Below are 16929 nucleotides of genomic sequence, written 5' to 3' on the forward strand. Positions count from 1 at the left end.
AGACATATATTAGGACTGAAATATTTCAGAATCGTTGGTCAGTCAAAAGCATGCTTGTGGACATGAGACACTGCTTGGGAAGCAGACATGGGTGATCTCACTGTATTTCGCTTTAACTTTTGTTTGCCAACCATAGCTTTATTTATTGATTGTGACACAATCCTCCTCAATGTTAGGCTGTTTTCCTTTGAGCCTTTTACTGTGAGGGACTGCTTAGATGTATGGACTTAATTGATGTAATGAATTTGAGTTTTTAACTTTTCCAAGGAACTCTGGTGCAAGTAGTGTTCTACATAATTAAACATACAAAATACGCTCTACGAAAGTAAGGCATAATTTTTATTTTACTAACAGGATACATTTGAGTAAGGTTATCTGCCAAATTAAGAACAGTCTACGTAGGTCGTGCTTGGTTTCCGATCGGTGTGAGAGCACGTTGCGCGTATGAGCAGTCAGGCCTTTACGGTGCTTTTCCTGACTTCGTTTGAGTCCTGCGGAAACTCTCAAGGACTCTTTCTGATTTCTTCCCTTTTCTGTATGTATCAGTCAACAAGTAGAGTTTTTCTCTTGGGAGCATAATTAGTTGGTCACGGTGGTATTATTTTTGTCATCTAACCTTTCTCGAATGCCAGGAGGCCCACGTCAGAGAGAAAAAGCACATCACACCTGTCCGTGAGCTTAGTATGAAAGTTTATGAAACTTTTCTTGCTCTCATCCAGCTAGAAGACTTGTCCCCGTGCTGACTTTTTAGCGCCCAGCAGATTCCCTCGATTTGAGCACTTTTCCTGACAGGGTCTGTTTTTTGCTGTGTGTCTTGGGCGGGTGACAGATGGAGCACACGCTTCTCGTTTGAAGTGCCGGTGCAGGAAGGGCTCCACAGACGCGGTTGTCACGCTTGACCAGACTAGTTTTTAAGCACCTCCCGGGTGTCTCAGGCGGCCTCCTGTGGATGGCATTCCATCCCTGTTCCCACGCTGGCCCTTCCGCCTGGTCTCCTGTCGGAAGGTGCACACCGACAGGGGTCTCGGCGAGAGGGCGAGAGGGCGGTGCAGCGTGACTGGAGGAGGTCGGCGTGGAAGCAAGTACGGGTACCGCCGGGTGGCGAGGCCTGCAGGAGCCGGCGGCACGCCGTGGTGGGGGGGTACCCGGACCGCCTCGCCCCGCAAGTGGGGCCTCTCCGTGACCGGAGACCACTGTGTCACTGTAATAAGGAAGCGTCTTAATATTTGTTAACGCTCGTGATTAAGACAGGCAGATCAGGTGATACTTCATTCTACAAAACAGGAAGGTCCTACAGGAGTTTCATGAAAGTCTCTGTGCCCATTTCCTACCCATCTTCCTACTAAATCAGAATAACTTGTATCCCGTCACGTTAATGAAGCCATGCTTGCTGTTACAACTTGGTATAAATTATGGGGTTTAAAATGGGGTAGGCTCGCTGTTATAAACACAATAACTATCTGACGAAGTCTGTCTTAGTTTACCCTGATCCTTGATCTTTCTGAATTGCCAAGGGCCTCTTCTGACCACTACCCTGCATCCACTGACGGTCATATGTCCTGGTGTCCACGGGGCTTTTAGAAGGCCTGGAGCACTGACCACTTCTGGGGACATAAAAAGGCTGCTCTCAGCAGGCAGGTTGCAGGGAACCTAGTTTCAGCGTTATTAGGGTCTCCTGAACTGCCCAGGCTCTGTAGTAGCCCGCCTCTTCAGCACCGGGCATCAGGCAGGTCCCGGGACACCTGAGTTTGTGTGTGAGTCTGTAGACTCAGAACCAGCCCCGGCCCAGCCTGCAGGCTGCATGCTGTGCTAAACATCCCTTGACCTCAGCTTGCATTTCGTCAAGAATTCGGTGAGCGCAGAGAAGCTACACGCCCTGTAGCTGGCTGTATCTGCTTCCATTTACATTTGGAGAGATGTTCTCTGTAGCGTTTTGCCATTTTCCCTCTCTCCTAGAACACGCTTGGTTTCAGGAGATTCATGGGAAATAGCGCTAGACCGAGACCCTCCCCTTAATGTGAGCTCAGTGGGGGAGAGCCCAGGCTGACCGTCCCGTGCTGCTCAGCCCCTCGTTCATGGCCTTGCTCGTTCATGGTCCTTCTGACAGACCGGCCGCCCCTCACCCCCTGTCATCATGTCTTGGCTCCCTGTCTGTCGTTCCTGCTTCCAGATCCTAGTCTCTGTGTGTGACTGTAGTCGGATGATCTGACTGTGACCCAGACCTTGGACATGGCTTGGTCTGGCTGTTCTTAAACTTGGGCAGCAGCCGGGTCCCCAAGAGGTGGTATCCTTCGGGGCAGGGGTCCTTTGGTTCCATAGTTTTAGAATGTCTCTGAGTGGGTGGGACCTGTGACAGTGTGTGCTTGCATAGGGTGGGAGAGACTGTATGTCAGAGCTCAGGAGACAGTTTGGGGATGACACGCTTTTGTTACTTGCTATCCCTTTAACCATGGTGCTGATTTCGAGAATTGTGGACATTTGCTAGAGAAAACAGGCTGTTTTTATATTTCAGTCACAAATGAAATTATACCTAAGTTAACTGCCTGCTTTATTAAGTGTTTCCCATCATTGTTTCTTGTTTCTAATTTTGTTTCTTCTTTGTGTCTCCTTTACCCTGACAGAAGTCCAGTCTGTGTGTGTGTAGTGTAAAAGAATGTCTCTGTGTGTGTGTTGCATGTGTCATGACCCCCCAAAGCATTGAAAGCTATACTCATTTTTTTCATCTGAGTAAAGAATTTCAGCTCCATTATTCTTTGCTCATAGTTTCTTTTCACACCTCAGTTTTGGGCTTTCTCCAGGATCTCCACAGCTCCCAGCATATACAGCCCTTGATAATTATTCCAGCAATACTTTGGCCATGCATGGAAGGAATGAGGAAACGGACTTGTATTTGGGTTTTGCTCTGTGTAGTTAGATCTTTGGGATCTCTTGGGTCATTGAGTATCGTGCCCGCTTTTTAGGTACATGCACAGTGTCACGTGATGCTCATGTTTCTGGGCTTCCTTCCACCCCGTTTCCCAGCTCACATCTGCGTAGCCAGTGTTTTCTGCTCATTGCACGTCTCTGCGCCCAGCTGTGATTTCAGCTTACTGCCACTTGAGGGCGTTTTAGAGTCTGCTGAAAAACCAGAGAACCTGGTAGAGAGTTTGCAGCAGAACTGCCCACGTGTTGCTGAAGTGTAGGGCCGTGTGGGCTGCTCTTGGGCGGGTGGTCGTTTGTCATCACAATAAGATGAGAACACAACCCCTCCCCCATTAACGCCATCACTGTGGTAACCACCTGAAGAGGAATTTACGTCCCTATCGTGGTTTTGTTTTTCTGTAGAGATGAAACCACCTTAGTTTCACATGACTGCTGTAAAGAGAAGGTAAAACTGGAGTTCCCATTCATGAAAGGGTCTTCAGAGCCTCAGATTCCAGGAGAACTGAACACATGGCCTCGTTTAAAACTATTATAACTGTTAAACAGACTCAGGTTCTAGGGAGGAATTAATTATTCTCTAATGATCTTTTGACGTGGAGGTGAACTCTTTTTTCCCTTTCTGCATTTTATAGCACTGAAGGGACATGCCAGTGCCCGGCCTAATTTTGTAGGTTTCTCCAAGACTGTTGGGAAAGTCTGAGTCCCCGTGCTGACATCGATCCAGTTATGTCCCAGCTTGCTTCTCAGACTCCAAATTCTATTGATGATGAGGGGAAAACAAAATAGCAAACGCTCCAGGAAAGAAAAGGAAACAGGCAAAATAATAGTTCGGCTGTCAGTTCTTTAACGAGCTAGCCCATCACCACTCCCTTAACCCCTGCTGCTTATTCTCGGTTGTATTTTTTATCTTACTACACTGATTAGTTAAACGAGATACCATATTGTTTCTTTCTAGTATTAAAACTTGCATGATAGTGTAAGTATCAGAAGTTAGGTTTTATTTTCCTAGTCAGGAAAGGAGCAGGTTTTTACCCCGTCCTGGACCATCTCACAGGCCCAAAGTGCCTTCCTGAGTCAGGCATTAGGGTGTGGTAGGGAGGCACCAGTGAGCCCAGCAGCTCCTTGGGTGGTTTATGCAAAGACCTGGTGTGGACCCTGCCTTCACGTACCCTTACGAAGTGCTGTGGAACGTTCCTGCCCGGGGCTGGAACCCAGCCAGGTACATTGTGCCTTTGGGTCTCAACCAAAACTGCCATTTCACTGTAGAAGCCCTCCTCAGGGTGGGTCTTTCCGAGTTCCTGACTTCCAGATTTAGGTCCGCCATCCTAAACCCAGACAGATGTGCAGGAATTAATTCTGGAAACGAAGGTAGGTCTTGTAGGCTTCATTGTGTCTTATAGCTTGGATCGTGTGATGGCCTTTCTGGAATGTTAACATTCTCTCTCTCTCTGTTTCTTGATACTCTAGTTACCAGAGAAACTCATAAGCAGATACAGCTGGATCAAGCAGTGGAAGCTTGGGCTGAAGTTGGAGGGGAAGAGCGAGGAGGACCTGGTTGATAAAATGAAGGAGTCCCTCGCTTTACTGAGGAAGAAGGTTTGGAACGCGTAGCCTCCTGTCTGTGATAAGCGCCGAGCTCTCACTCCCGAGCCCCCCAGCGCACCGCTTCTTAGTCTTCACTGCGTGGATTACCACGCGCTCCTGGCCGGTTTTTAGGCAAAATAATTCTCAACGAACACAAACACTTCCTGTGGCGTGTTCGGTAAAATGAAGAAATATCAACGTCGTGTATTCTCGGAGGAGATGATGTGTTTAACGAAACGCTTAACTCTGTTTCAAGGAGACCGCACAAATGTCGTCTTTTCTTCTAAGTTCTGACAGGTTTCAGGGATGTCATTTAGTCCACATCTCTCGCGGGATTATCAGTGATAGCGAAGTCACGCTTATTAAATTCTTCCCAGTTATGTTCATGTTTTAAGACTCTGTCCATATTTATTGGACTTGTTTTCTTTCACGATGATTTTCCAGTGGAGCAGGTTTAGTAACGTGTCTTTTGACAACTGTCGTGCAGGTTTTTCCGCGACAGAGTCGTGAGGAGGAACTTGGTCTGCTGGTTCCCAGTGATTTGGTTGTTAAACGCTCCCTCTTCTGTGGCTTTCCGCTGCCTCGTGTGGGTCGACACCCTGCTTACACACTGGCCCACACAGACCTCCAGGTCGCTGGCCTTTGAACAGCCTGAAAGCTCTCCTCACCAGGGACCCTGGATTGAGGGCCTGTTGATGGCTCCAGGCTTTGTAGGTGGAGGAGGGAGGCCGGTAAGGAGGTGTCAGGCATCGGCTTTCAAGATCCCCCCAGCACATACCCCGTTTGTTGATCTGTTCACTTGACTGTGCTCTGCCCCCGTGAGGCTTCCAGCTTCACCAGAGACTGTCCTGTCGATTCCTTTACAGCCAGTGCCGGGCACTGAGCCTGACACATAATAGGCGTTTGGTAACTATTTTGTTGAATGAGTGCAGGGCCCTGAGTTCCTGGAGCCTAGTTTTTATGTACAAATATGAGAAATGTGTACTGGAAACTACACTGTCGAAGGAAGACTAGTGATGAAGAAATGGGAGCAAGAAGGGGCGAGGGGGCCTGTTCTTGTTGCCTGTTGGAGCAGAGCACAGGCTTCAAGGGGGCGGGGGGACCTGCGCCGGCCCAGGCCCTGGGTTAACGGGGGGTTGAGCCTAGGGCTCTAGCCCTGTGGGAGTGAACAGGAAGGCTCTTCAGCTCAGCCACTGGTGACAGTTTCCTTTTTAACTCTTTTAAGTTCTTGTGAGGTTGCTTTATTAGCTGTGCCTACTGTAACTAGATCCTCATTTGGGGGAATGTTTAAGTGATTCCAATTTATAATGACATTAAAATTATACATTAATACTCTGAGCCAAAAAAAAAAAAAAGCCTCTGAGCCGGCATCGCTAGCACTTTGTATGTGCCAGGCTGCACGCTAAAAGTTTGATATATTGTTTAATTCTCACGACTACCTGGGTATCGTTGCTGTGGTTATCCTCACTTTGCAGATGAGGAGACGGAGGCCCTGCAGGAGCCACCACCTGCTCGGTGGCAAGGCCTGTATTCCACCCCGACTGTCTGACTCCAGAGCTGCATTCTTGCTTGCCCGCTTGGTCCCCTTCTGGAAAATATGAGGTGTTCCAGCTTGCAGCCCAAATATTGGAACGAGTCCGGTGGCACAGTCATTACTATTAACACTTACTCTTGTATTTAAAATTTTAATGGTTTTGGGGAGGAGCCGTAGTTACTGGTTATTCATAAGGATTAGTTTTATGTTGGCATCTTCTATCCTCATTCAGTTTAACTTAAAAGCACATATGTTTATAGGGTTTTCTTTTTCTCTTAAAGAGTTTGCTTATGTTAGCTGAATACCTGGTGCTCTGCTTTACTCTTAATCAGAAGTCGGTACGAGTTTCTGGAGTGGATTTATTCATTTGAAACTCAGGTGTATATTTAAGAGGGTAGAAGGGTAAGTTTAGTAAACAGATATTCTGGATACTCCACAGTCTTCCTGGCACATCTCCACGTTTGAGGGTTGGCTCGGTGTTTCTGGGTGGTAACGGCTGCCGTAAACCCCTTAAGGGGAGGAGCAGTTTCAGCTTCCCTTCACAGCGGCTCACACAGGCCTCACACATGCGTGTTAGCGCTCCTGTAAGTGTTTCTGATTGACCGGTTTGACCTCTCTGCCTGGGAAGATAGGGGAGTTGAAATTCCCATTCCGTGGCGCTAGAGTTCTCCTTAGTGCATTTGACTTGTGTTTCAAGTTAGTGAGGGAAGAACTGAATAAGGAATTTTCGAGGTCTAAAGAGTGCCATTGTTTGAGCCGGAAGCTTGAGCGTTGAGCGTTGGTACGTGACCCATGGTTGCCTGCCTATTTTGAAAATAATTTTGTGCTCATCATATGGAATTTTACCAGGGACTTTTAGAGCAATAATTTAATTGTTATGTAACTTTCTTATTACAGTGGACAGGCTTGGCTGAACTGAGAACTGCTGAAGCGAGGCAGATAGCTTGTGATGAACTGTTCACGAATGAAGAAGAGGAGTACAGCCTCTATGAAGCTGTGAAATTTCTCATGCTAAGCAGAGCCATCGAACTGTATGATGATAAAGAGAAGGGAAGGGAAGTGCCGTTCTTCTCTGTGCTTCTGTTTGCTCGGGACACGTCAGGTGACCCCGGGCAGCTGCTGAGGAACCATCTGAACCAGGTGGGGCACGCCGGTGGCCTTGAACAGGTGAGCTGTACCTCTGGGAGGATGTTAGCCCAAACAGCAGCTTCAGCCGCCAAACCTCATCTCGGTTTTTGTGGGTCAGGAGTTGAGGAGCGGCTTGGCCGTATGGCTCTGGCTCAGGGTCTCAGGAGGCTGCGAGCATCTGAGGGCGAGACTGGGGCGGGAGGGCCCACTTCCAGCGTGGCACACTCACCTGGCTGTTGGCAGGAGGCCTCAGTCCCTCACCGGTAGTCAGTGGGAGGGTTCTGGTCCTCACCCTGTGGGACTTTGCGTAGGGCTGCTTGGGTGTCCTTGCGACGTGGCGCTGGCTTCTCTCAGAAAGTGATCCAAGAAGAGAGCAAGGAGGAAGCTCCAGCGCCTTCTGTGATCTAGTCTTGTGACTCACGCACGGTCAGTTACACTATATTCTGTTGGTTAGAAGCAAGTCAATTAATCCTTCCCACGTTCAAGTGAGGAGTGCCGGAGAATGGTGAACCTATTTTATAACCGCCATGCTTATCTCAGGCTGGGCTTGCTTCTGTAGCGGGGTGGATGGGATCAGTACCCTCGGCTCCAGGAAACAAATAAACCAAGCTCTTGGAAGAGGCCTCTGAAGGGTCTTGTTTTTTTTGTTTGTTTGTTTTTTTGTTTTTTTGCTGCGTTGCATGGCGTGTGGGAATCTTAGTTCACTGACCAGGGGTTGAACCCGTGCCCCTTGCAGTGCAAGTGCAGAGTCATAACCACTGGACTGCCAGGGAAGTCCCTGAGGGGCGTTGTTTAATCTTGGAAGCTGTAGCTGTATTAGGTAACGTCCTTTAGAAATAGAAATGGAGTCACTTTAGCCAGTAGAGCCCAGCCTGCTCTTAGAGCTTTCACAGATCTGCTAAGTTTGCAGTTTCACACAGAGACCCAGTACTGTCCTGTGGGTCAACAGTTGACTCACCGCACCCTGCACTGCCTACTTTTGCTGTGTTCATTACGTTGCCCTGAACAGCTGAAGTGTTGTTTTAGTGGAGTAGCCAACCACTAGAATAGCATTAAGTCTCTCTCCAGAGTGCTGCTTTCCTGCTTGCACGGCTGACTCTGGTGCTTTCCTTTTCCTGGTAGAGAGGAAAGAGCAGAGACGGTGGTCACTGCTGGGTCAGGCAGGATTGAAGATAAAACTTTTTTTTTTTTTTTTTTTTTGCGGTACGCGGGCCTCTCACTGTTGTGGCCTCTCCCGTTGCAGAGCATAGGCTCCGGACGCGCAGGCTCAGCGGCCACGGCTCACGGGCCCAGCCGCTCCGCGGCACGTGGGATCTTCCCGGACCGGGGCACGAACCCGTGTCCTCTGCATCGGCAGGCGGACGCTCAACCACTGCGCCACCAGGGAAGCCCGATAAAACTATTTTTAAAAATTATCCATACTCCGAATGTACGTTACTTAGGTCTCCTGAACCATTACAGATACCTTGTAGTAACAAGCCTGGTAGAGCATGGTTTGCATATTAGACTGAAGTTAGTCCTTTCTGAGTCCCTACAGGGTCTGCTGTAACATTTTTTAAATAATGGTTTTACTGAAATATGATTTACATATCATAAAGTTTACCCCTTTGACGTGTGTAAGTCAGTGGTTTTTAGTATGTTTATAGAGTTCTGCAGCTATCACAGCAGCCTAATTTTAGACCATTTTCTCACCCCTGCAGGAAACCCCACGCCCTCATTCCCTTTTCTCCAGCCCTAGGCAGCCGCTAATTTACTTTCTGTTGTTATAGATGTGCCTATTCTGGGCATTTCATATAAATGGAATCTTATAATATGTGGTCTTTTATGACCGGCTTCTTTCACTGAGCCTGATGTCTTCCAGTTTCACCCATATTGCAGCATGTATCAGTACTTCATTCCTTTTTATTGACAAATAATATTCCATTGTGTGGATATATCACATTTTGTTCATCCATTTGGGTTGTTTCCACTTTTAGCAATTATAAATAATCCTGCTGTGAACATTTTTCACAAGTTTTTTGTGTGGAGCTATGCTTTCAGTTCTCTTGGGTATTTACCCAGGAGTGGAATTGCTGGGACACATGGTAATTCTGTGTTTAAAATTTTGAGGAACTGCCAAACTTTTCAAAAGCAGCTACACTGTTTTACATCCCCTCCAGCAATGTTTCAGAGTCCCATTTCTTTATATCCTTACCACACTTCTTTTTTTAATTGAGGTGAAGTTCATATAACAGAAAATTAACCACGTTAAAGTGTACAACTCGGTCACTTTCGGTACATCTGCGGTGTTGTGTGACCGTCACCTGTGTCAAGTTCCAAAACTGTTTCCTTCCCCTGAGAGAAAACCTGGTGCCTGTTAAGCGGTCGCTCCCAGTGATTACCTGTGTGATTGTAGCCATTCAAGTGGGTGGGAAGTGGTACCTCACTGTGGGTTCGGTTTGCATTTCCCTGATGACTTTTCATGTACTTACTGGTATTTGCATATCTTCTTTGGAGAAACAGCTGTTCTATTCAAGTCTTTTGCCCAGTTTTTAAACTGGTTATTTGCTTTTTTATTGTCGAGTTGTAGGGTGTCCTTTGCATATTCTGTACACGAGTCCCTGATCAGACATAGGATCTCTTCTCGATGATGTGCTTGTTTATAACGACCCATATGTACAAAAGGACTGGGGCTGGGCCCACCGGGAGGAAGGAAGGTCGTGGCTGAGCCATGCCGTGCACCTCGGGGACACCAGGGCGGGAGCGGGTGGTGAGGCCTGTCCTTCACCGTGGCTTCCCGCCACATCCTTCAGTGTTTGCTCTTCCCCCAGGTTGAAATGTTCCTCCTCGCCTACGCCGTGCGCCACACCATTCAGGTGTACCGGCTCTCCAAGTACAGCACTGAAGAGTTCCTCACCGTCTATCCCACCGACCCCCCCAGGGACTGGCCAGTGGTGACCCTGATCGCCGAGGACGATCGGCACTACAACGTCCCCGTCAGAGTGTGTGAGGAGACGAGCGTGTGAGGGGGCGGGCGCGCGGGGGGGCGGGCGCGCGGGGGGCGGGCGCGCGAGACACGCGGACAGCCTGGCGCCTCGGCTCCGTCCTCGGGCCTGCGGGTCCCTTGGAGTGACCGCTGACGACTCTTGGCCCCTGTGAGCCAAGCTGGACTGGAATGTTCTGAGGACCAGCTTTTGATAATCAGAATTAATCAAGTTTTTTCCCTCACCTATGATGCATTATGTTTCACTCGGGGCCTTCAGAGCACACCTGTTGAAAGGTGCAAACTACATCTCCGTAAAACAAACACGTTTGTATCAGAGGAGACTTATTTTGGAGAGGAATATGTTCAAAGCTCTCTCTAATAGTAAACTGGCTTTCCGTTTTTTTTAAAGATGGTAATTGTTTTGTTTTGGTGGTGATGGGTCTCTGCAGGGCCCTTCCTGTGCACCTATGCAGTCTGCTTACGTGGTAGAGTTCCGGGACAGAGCCTGGCAGTGGCCCAGCCGTAACATCCTCTGATAGTCTCATCAAGCACTGGTTTGGATTTACATGTTAATTAAAGCTGTTCTAAGCGGATTGTCTAATGGAAGGTTAAGAACTGGGTCCCCAATAGTGAGTTATTTACGGGCTGGAGAAGGCGCTGCAGGAAGAGGCAGCAGGACGTCCTGGCTCTGGAGAACGTGCCGGGCGCCTGCGGTTGGGACCACAGCGGCTCTGGTGCTGGGTGCAGGCGCTGGGTAGTTGGCGGGTGCGCGTGGCTTGTCGCTCTCTAGGATTGAGGCTCCTCCTTAGTCTCCACTTCCGTGGATCTACCACGTTGCAGTCAGAACAAGGCTTAGATCCACCTGCTTTTTTAGAGGAGACCAAGGCCAAATGATTATTTTTTTGGAGAATGCTTCTGTTGCCAAATCCATGTGGCTCCTCTGTTGGATGAATAACAGCAAAGTGTCTCAGGTTTTTCATGGGTAAGTTTAAACGGAGCATGTGCTTAAAACTGACTGCAGAAGCTTGGCCGAGCTGCATCTGCCCTTGATTTGCCTATGCCTGGGGGAGGCAGCGTTCTGGCCACGAGTGATTGCATGTCACAGGCTAGGGTGGTGCCTGGGGGCTGGACGGGGCAGCCCAGCTGAGCCTGGTCTGCATTAGGGCCCGAATCATCCACGTGGGGCGTGTACTGTGGCCACGGCGCAAGGGATGGGACGTGTCACTCTTTAGGACTGTGTCAGCGGCATCTGAATTGGCTCCGTATTTGTGGACGTGGTATTACCCTGAAGCACTGAGCTTAATTTTATAGCAAGTAAGATCTTTATTTGGTCCAGTTTAAGCTTATAGTTTATAAGCTATCTAATCTGTTGTGTTTTTTTTTTTTTCCTCAGAGGGGCAAACCTTTTGTGATAGTATTAGTTTTGCTTTCACTTAAAAATTAAAATTCTTGGTTGAGAAAACTCAGAGGACACATAAAACTATGCAGACTGTTACATTAATATTGATATTTTTCCCATTACCTCATCAATAATATTCACCACGTTTTGGTAGCTACTTATTCATTGGAGTGTTTGAATTAAATTCTGCTCTAAATGTGTGTGAATATGTTGGAGAGGCTTTGTTTTTCACTGTGAAATGCAATGGTGCCTCAAATAAGGAGGTACCTAGAAGCCAAATGAAAGTAAAAATGATGAATTCTTGTTGGTTTTGATGCTTCATTTTATGTAACTTAATTTTCATGTAACTTACAACAGGAAATGCTTACCGTTCGTTCTTGAACATTTTTATTTTATTTTATTTTATTTGCATTACGCGGGCCTCTCACTGTTGTGGCCTCTCCCGTTGCGGAGCACAGGCTCCGGACGCGCAGGCTCAGCGGCCATGGCTCACGGGCCCAGCCGCTCCGTGGCACGTGGGATCTTCCCGGACCGGGGCGCGAACCCGTGTCCCCTGCATCGGCAGGCGGACTCTCAACCGCTGCGCCACCAGGGAAGCCCCGTTCTTGAACATTTTTAAAAGCACAACTTCAAACACTTAGGTTGTATAAGGCAGTAGGGGTCTGTGTCCATCTAACCGTTGCTTCATAGGCGCTGCTGAATTTAATAATACTCGTGATCACCTGTCTTTGCATTTTGAGAATGTTCTAATCTTAGTTAACTTGAGTTGAGCTGGGCTTCTGGGCAGCTTGTTTACGTTTCATACTTTTTTCTTGTTCCTGTGTGTGATATTGTTAGAGTGTGTGCAGAAATTGTGGTCTTAACCACCCCACTGATAAAAATTCAAAAGGGTGCATTTAAGTTGCTCTCTGTCCCAAGGCCTATTACACTCTGCTCTCAGACTGCCCTCCAGGCTTAGAGGGATCACAGCATAAGAGAAGTAGAGCTTTCAGAGAAACAGTACTTCAGGAAATATAGATAATTGGCCAACTTTAAAAATGTTTTTTTTTGTTGCAACATGCAACTACGGTTGCCCCAAGTTTTAATTCCATTTTTCATTTCTTGTCTTGGCCTGGTCGGGTGACATCAGCAGAATTGAAATTGAACTGAGACCAAAATGGATTCGGGAGGATAATCTACTTAGAGGGAACTTCTAAAATGATAGTGTTCCAGAAAAAGGAAGGTAGTAGGAACGATACTGTGCTTACTTTCTATACCAGAGTTTATTGCAAGAGTTCAGTGGTTTTGGACCCTATGGTCTTGTCAGAAGGATAATGTCTACCTTAAACAGGCGTGACTTATACCTTTGAGCTCATTTAAGGTGCATTAAACCTAAAAGAATTTCCCTGTAACAAGATCCATGGAATTAACGCTGCTCCCTCAGAACTTTTCCTGCTTCCCCTCCTCACCTGCTGAGCTCCTGCATTTACAGCATCCATTGATTTCACTCATAACACACGGAACAGTGATGGTGGCAGTTGAGAACAAGCTGCCAGTGTGCCCTCAAATCTTTCACTTTTGATCTCAGCGTTGGGGGGGATTTGATCTGAAATGATCAGTTCCTCTTCCTTAGAATCCAGCATATCCAAAAATGCTTTAAAGGCACAGAACAGAATTGACCCTGCTGTCTAGGTAGAGCCATTTACACTTTTGTTATTCTGCTATACATTCGGTTAATATCTGATAAATACTGATGTTTTTCTTTGATTGTGGAAAACAGACATTGCCTTTGTTTTCTTTTATTATTCTTTTTTTCCTGCAATTCTAGAGCTTATCAAGTAAAATCTCAGGCCACGTGAATCTCACACCTCTGTCGGAAGAAGCACCCTTGTTGGTTTGTGTGCTTGTGTTTTCCTTTGTTTTTTAACAGGCTGTGTTATTCCTCCTGCCGTCTTCACTCCAAGGTGCTCTTTCACTTAAGAGTTTGTAGTCTGCTTTTTTTTTTTTCTGTGCTAGGCGGGCCTCTCACTATTGTGGCCTCTCCCGTTGCGGAGCACAGGCTCCGGACGCGCAGGCTCAGCGGCCATGGCTCACCGGCCCAGCCCCTCCACGGCATGTGGGATCTTCCCGGACCGGGGCTCGAACCCGTGTCCCCTGCATCGGCAGGCGGACTCTCAACCACTGCGCCACCAGGGAAGCCCTGTAGTCTGCTTTTTGAAGAGCTTCCAGATGGTGACTGTTAGGTGCTGTCTCCTCTTTAACAATCTAGCATTCTTACATCACAGCGCAGAAGTAGGACTCAAGTAGACTTCCTGGCTTTTTCTCCTTTTTGGTGTTAAAGTTTGATTGTTTTCCTCTCTCTTTCTAAAGCAAGACTTTGCAGGTACTCCCCCTTTGAAAGCCAGAAGGTGTTTTCAGAAGTGTAAACCTCCGGGGAATGTTACTTGTAGGCATACACGAAAATATATAGGTGCCTTTTTAAAAAGATCTGTATCTACTAAAAAACAATAAAAAGGAAGCCCTGAATGTGTGTGGAGTGAATCTGAATCCGAAATGTGTGTGAAAGGTATAGAATCCCCAAATAGTTGAGCAAAGGCAGGGCACAGTGTCAAGTAATTTTAAAATGGCCCAAGGAACTGTAAGAAGTGAACTGAAGAAGGAGGAACTGATTTTAGATTAAAAATGCCTTTTGAAAACAAAACAACAGACGCCTGACAGACCTCCATGGCTTATGTTATACAAGGATAAAAATTTGAACCAGTGGAAGACTTCTGTGCGTGGATTCTGCAAATCCCTTTTTCTAAAGTTTAAGTCCCCCACTTAACAGAAGGAGACTATGTAATGCTTAACTCTTTCGGAAAAACTTCTTGGTGATGTCTTCTGAGCGGCTGGAGAGATCAGGGAGCCGTTGCTGAGTTATGCAGTGAATTAAGACATGGGCAGCTGATGATTAATACCGGTGTGATCCAGTTAATAACTTGGAGCCATGAGAAGCACAAAACTAAACTGGTTTGGCCGCTCCCACCCTCGGTAGCAGTGGCAGTAGGAGCGAGGCAGGCTCGTCCGTGGCCAGAAGGGACGCGTGCGCGTGTATGGACGCGTGCGCGTGTATGGACGCGTGCGCCTGTATGGACGCGTGCGCGTGTATGGACGTGTGCGCCTGTATGGACGCGTGCGCGTGTGTATGGACGCGTGCGCGTGTGTATGGATGCGTGCGCGTGTGTATGGATGCGTGCGCGTGTATGGACGCGTGCGCCTGTATGGACGCGTGCGCGTGTATGGATGCACCTGCTTGCTGGGCTGCAGTCGCATTGGGACGTTCTTAGTATGCGAGGCCCACGGCCTGAGACCCGGCCACATTTGGGAGGGTGAAGGTGAGCTGTCCTGTTTGCATTTTTTTTTTAATGGTAAATTGATATTTATTGTTGGGAATGGTATAATGGTTTAGTAGGCATAACTGAACTATACAGAGTGGTCGTTAAGTCTGGAGATAATAGATAATTGTAGTGGGAAGTCATATCAACAAGCCATTTATTATGTATATCTCTGTTCCCAGGCCTTTATGGCCATCTGTATATTTCCATATTTTGAATGCTCATTAATAGGGAGAACACTGACCAGAGCTTTATCGCATTCTTGTTGATTTCTTGGGTGTAGTTGTGGGTCAGGGGTGAAATCGCCAAAACATGGGTAATCCAAGGAAAGGATACGGGGCTGGAGATAACCACAGTCTCGGCAGTCTTTTGGGGTGGTTGAGCTTAATTCTGAACTTTACAATAATTTTTTTGTACTCAAGACCTTTTGTAAAGTGAAAAGTGCCTCGATCTGTATTCTCATAAATGGTGCTAAAATGTGCTGCTCCTACAGGAACCAGACCAATCCACAGTGACGTTGGTCACCTTGAGTATTTCGTTGTGGGAAGAAAGCCAAAGTGAATGTATTTAATGAGCTCCCTTCTCGTTTCCATTGTCTTTATAAAAACGTTTTGGTATTGTTACTCGCATTTTAGCCGCTTCCGACTCTGTGTTGTGAATTCGGAGAGGGTAACGACCCAGCTTCTGTCTCTGGCGGTGGTTTTCCTTCCCTGTCAGCCGGGCTGCAGGCTGCAGAGGGAGGGCTGCCGGGCACGTGGCGTGAACCTGGCCCCGTTCGTCTTGGCTTGTTTAGCAGAGTGTCCTGTTTACCCTGTAAAGTGTCAACACCTGTCAGAAACCGCGCCTGCTCAGAAAACTGTGCCCTCGAGGCTCCTGTCAGCTTGGGGCCGTGGTCCTACCTGCATCCGTGGCAGGAGTTTCCTCCTCCGTGACGTGCTGAGTCTTCGTCTTCACTGTCAGAGGCAGAGCCTGCTCAGGTTTTGCTGCTGATCCCCCGTAGCAAACCTGGCCACTAAGGATTGTAAAAATAAAAAACAAACTTAGAAAATAAAAACTCAGAAGCCTGGCTGTGTTGCTCTGGTTAAATGCGTGACTTTGAGGACCTGGGAGATTTGGGTTCAGTGCTTTAAACTCTCCAGCACCTCCAAGACGGGCCTGTTATGCCTGATGCCTTTACAGTGCTGAACCTGTAGGAAGTGATCCCCCCCAAATTAGATGCACACTTCTGGGCTTCTTGAGTCTGGATTCAAGACCAGTCCCATCACCCACTCTCGGGGGAGCTGGGCCCAGTTACCCCGCCTCTGTGGCCTCAGTCCTCACCTCCACCACGGTTTGTCTCCCCTGCGGGTGGGGGGAAGCAAGGTGCAAGCACTCAACAGAGGCTTCCAGGAAGATCCCCTAGGCCTGCAAAGCGGGGCTGCAGTCACCGTCCAGAGCCAGCCTGGCCGTGTGTTTGCCGAGGAGAGGCCCTCAGCAGGTGCAGCATCCTAAGGTGTTCAAGAACCATCCGGACGGATGGGAACGCACCCAGAAGTGTGACGGCAGGAACTTGTGTGCGCTGCGTAGGCGTCGGACCGCCACCGAAAGAGGTTAATCATCTGAAGAAGGGGGAAGACAGCGGGCTTTCAAAGGTATTCTTGGGGTTAGAGAATGAAGTTTCGGCCACCGGTGCCCTACCTTCCTGTGAATCAAAGAACTGAGTCTTTGCAAAATGGTGCTGGCCTTCTGAAGAACCCACTGCTTTGGGGTCTGGCGTCCAGAGAGCAGCAGGGGCAGGTTGCTGATGGCAGCAAAAAGATCTCCTGTGCTAAACAGCAACAGCAAGCTCTTCTTCCTTCACTGCCCCATTCGGCTGGGTTAAGAAACTAAATGCTGTAAACACACTCTCCCCTTGCCCCCTCCTCTTGTCTGAGTTGCGGTGCTGTCCTCAATTACGAGGGCAGTGTTTCTGGCATTTCTCCTCCATCGCCTCCCCCCACGGGAGGAAGTGTGGAGAAAAACAGGGATCCGGGCTATGGCTCCTAGGGAGGCCCTTAGGAATTAT

At 48.0% G+C, this 16929-nt stretch overlaps 1 protein-coding gene and 1 long non-coding RNA gene across 3 annotated transcripts in view; one reads left to right on the forward strand and one right to left on the reverse strand.

Annotated features, from left to right (window-relative positions):
* Nucleotides 1-10541, forward strand: part of OTULIN (OTU deubiquitinase with linear linkage specificity) — a 29253-nt gene extending 18712 nt beyond the window's left edge. Inside the window, exons 5-7 of one of the 2 annotated variants that reach the window (XM_059061150.2) lie at nt 4390-4518; nt 6938-7207; nt 9979-10541. In XM_059061150.2, the coding sequence (XP_058917133.1) occupies nt 4390-4518; nt 6938-7207; nt 9979-10173 (594 nt within the window). In that variant the 3' untranslated portion in view covers nt 10174-10541. The remainder of the gene's footprint in view (nt 1-4389; nt 4519-6937; nt 7208-9978) is intronic. The other variant, XM_067030807.1, reaches the window with a different exon arrangement.
* A 4488-nt stretch (nt 10542-15029) lies between these two features.
* LOC136793972 (uncharacterized) lies at nt 15030-15891 on the reverse strand. The gene is made up of 2 exons (XR_010840084.1): nt 15785-15891; nt 15030-15696 (listed from the first exon to the last, which is right to left on the reverse strand). It is a non-coding gene; the product is annotated as an uncharacterized lncRNA (long non-coding RNA).
* Nucleotides 15892-16929: the final 1038 nt, after the last annotated feature.

Source organism: Kogia breviceps, chromosome 4 (assembly GCF_026419965.1).
Source record: "Kogia breviceps isolate mKogBre1 chromosome 4, mKogBre1 haplotype 1, whole genome shotgun sequence".
Classification (NCBI taxonomy): domain Eukaryota; kingdom Metazoa; phylum Chordata; class Mammalia; order Artiodactyla; family Physeteridae; genus Kogia; species Kogia breviceps.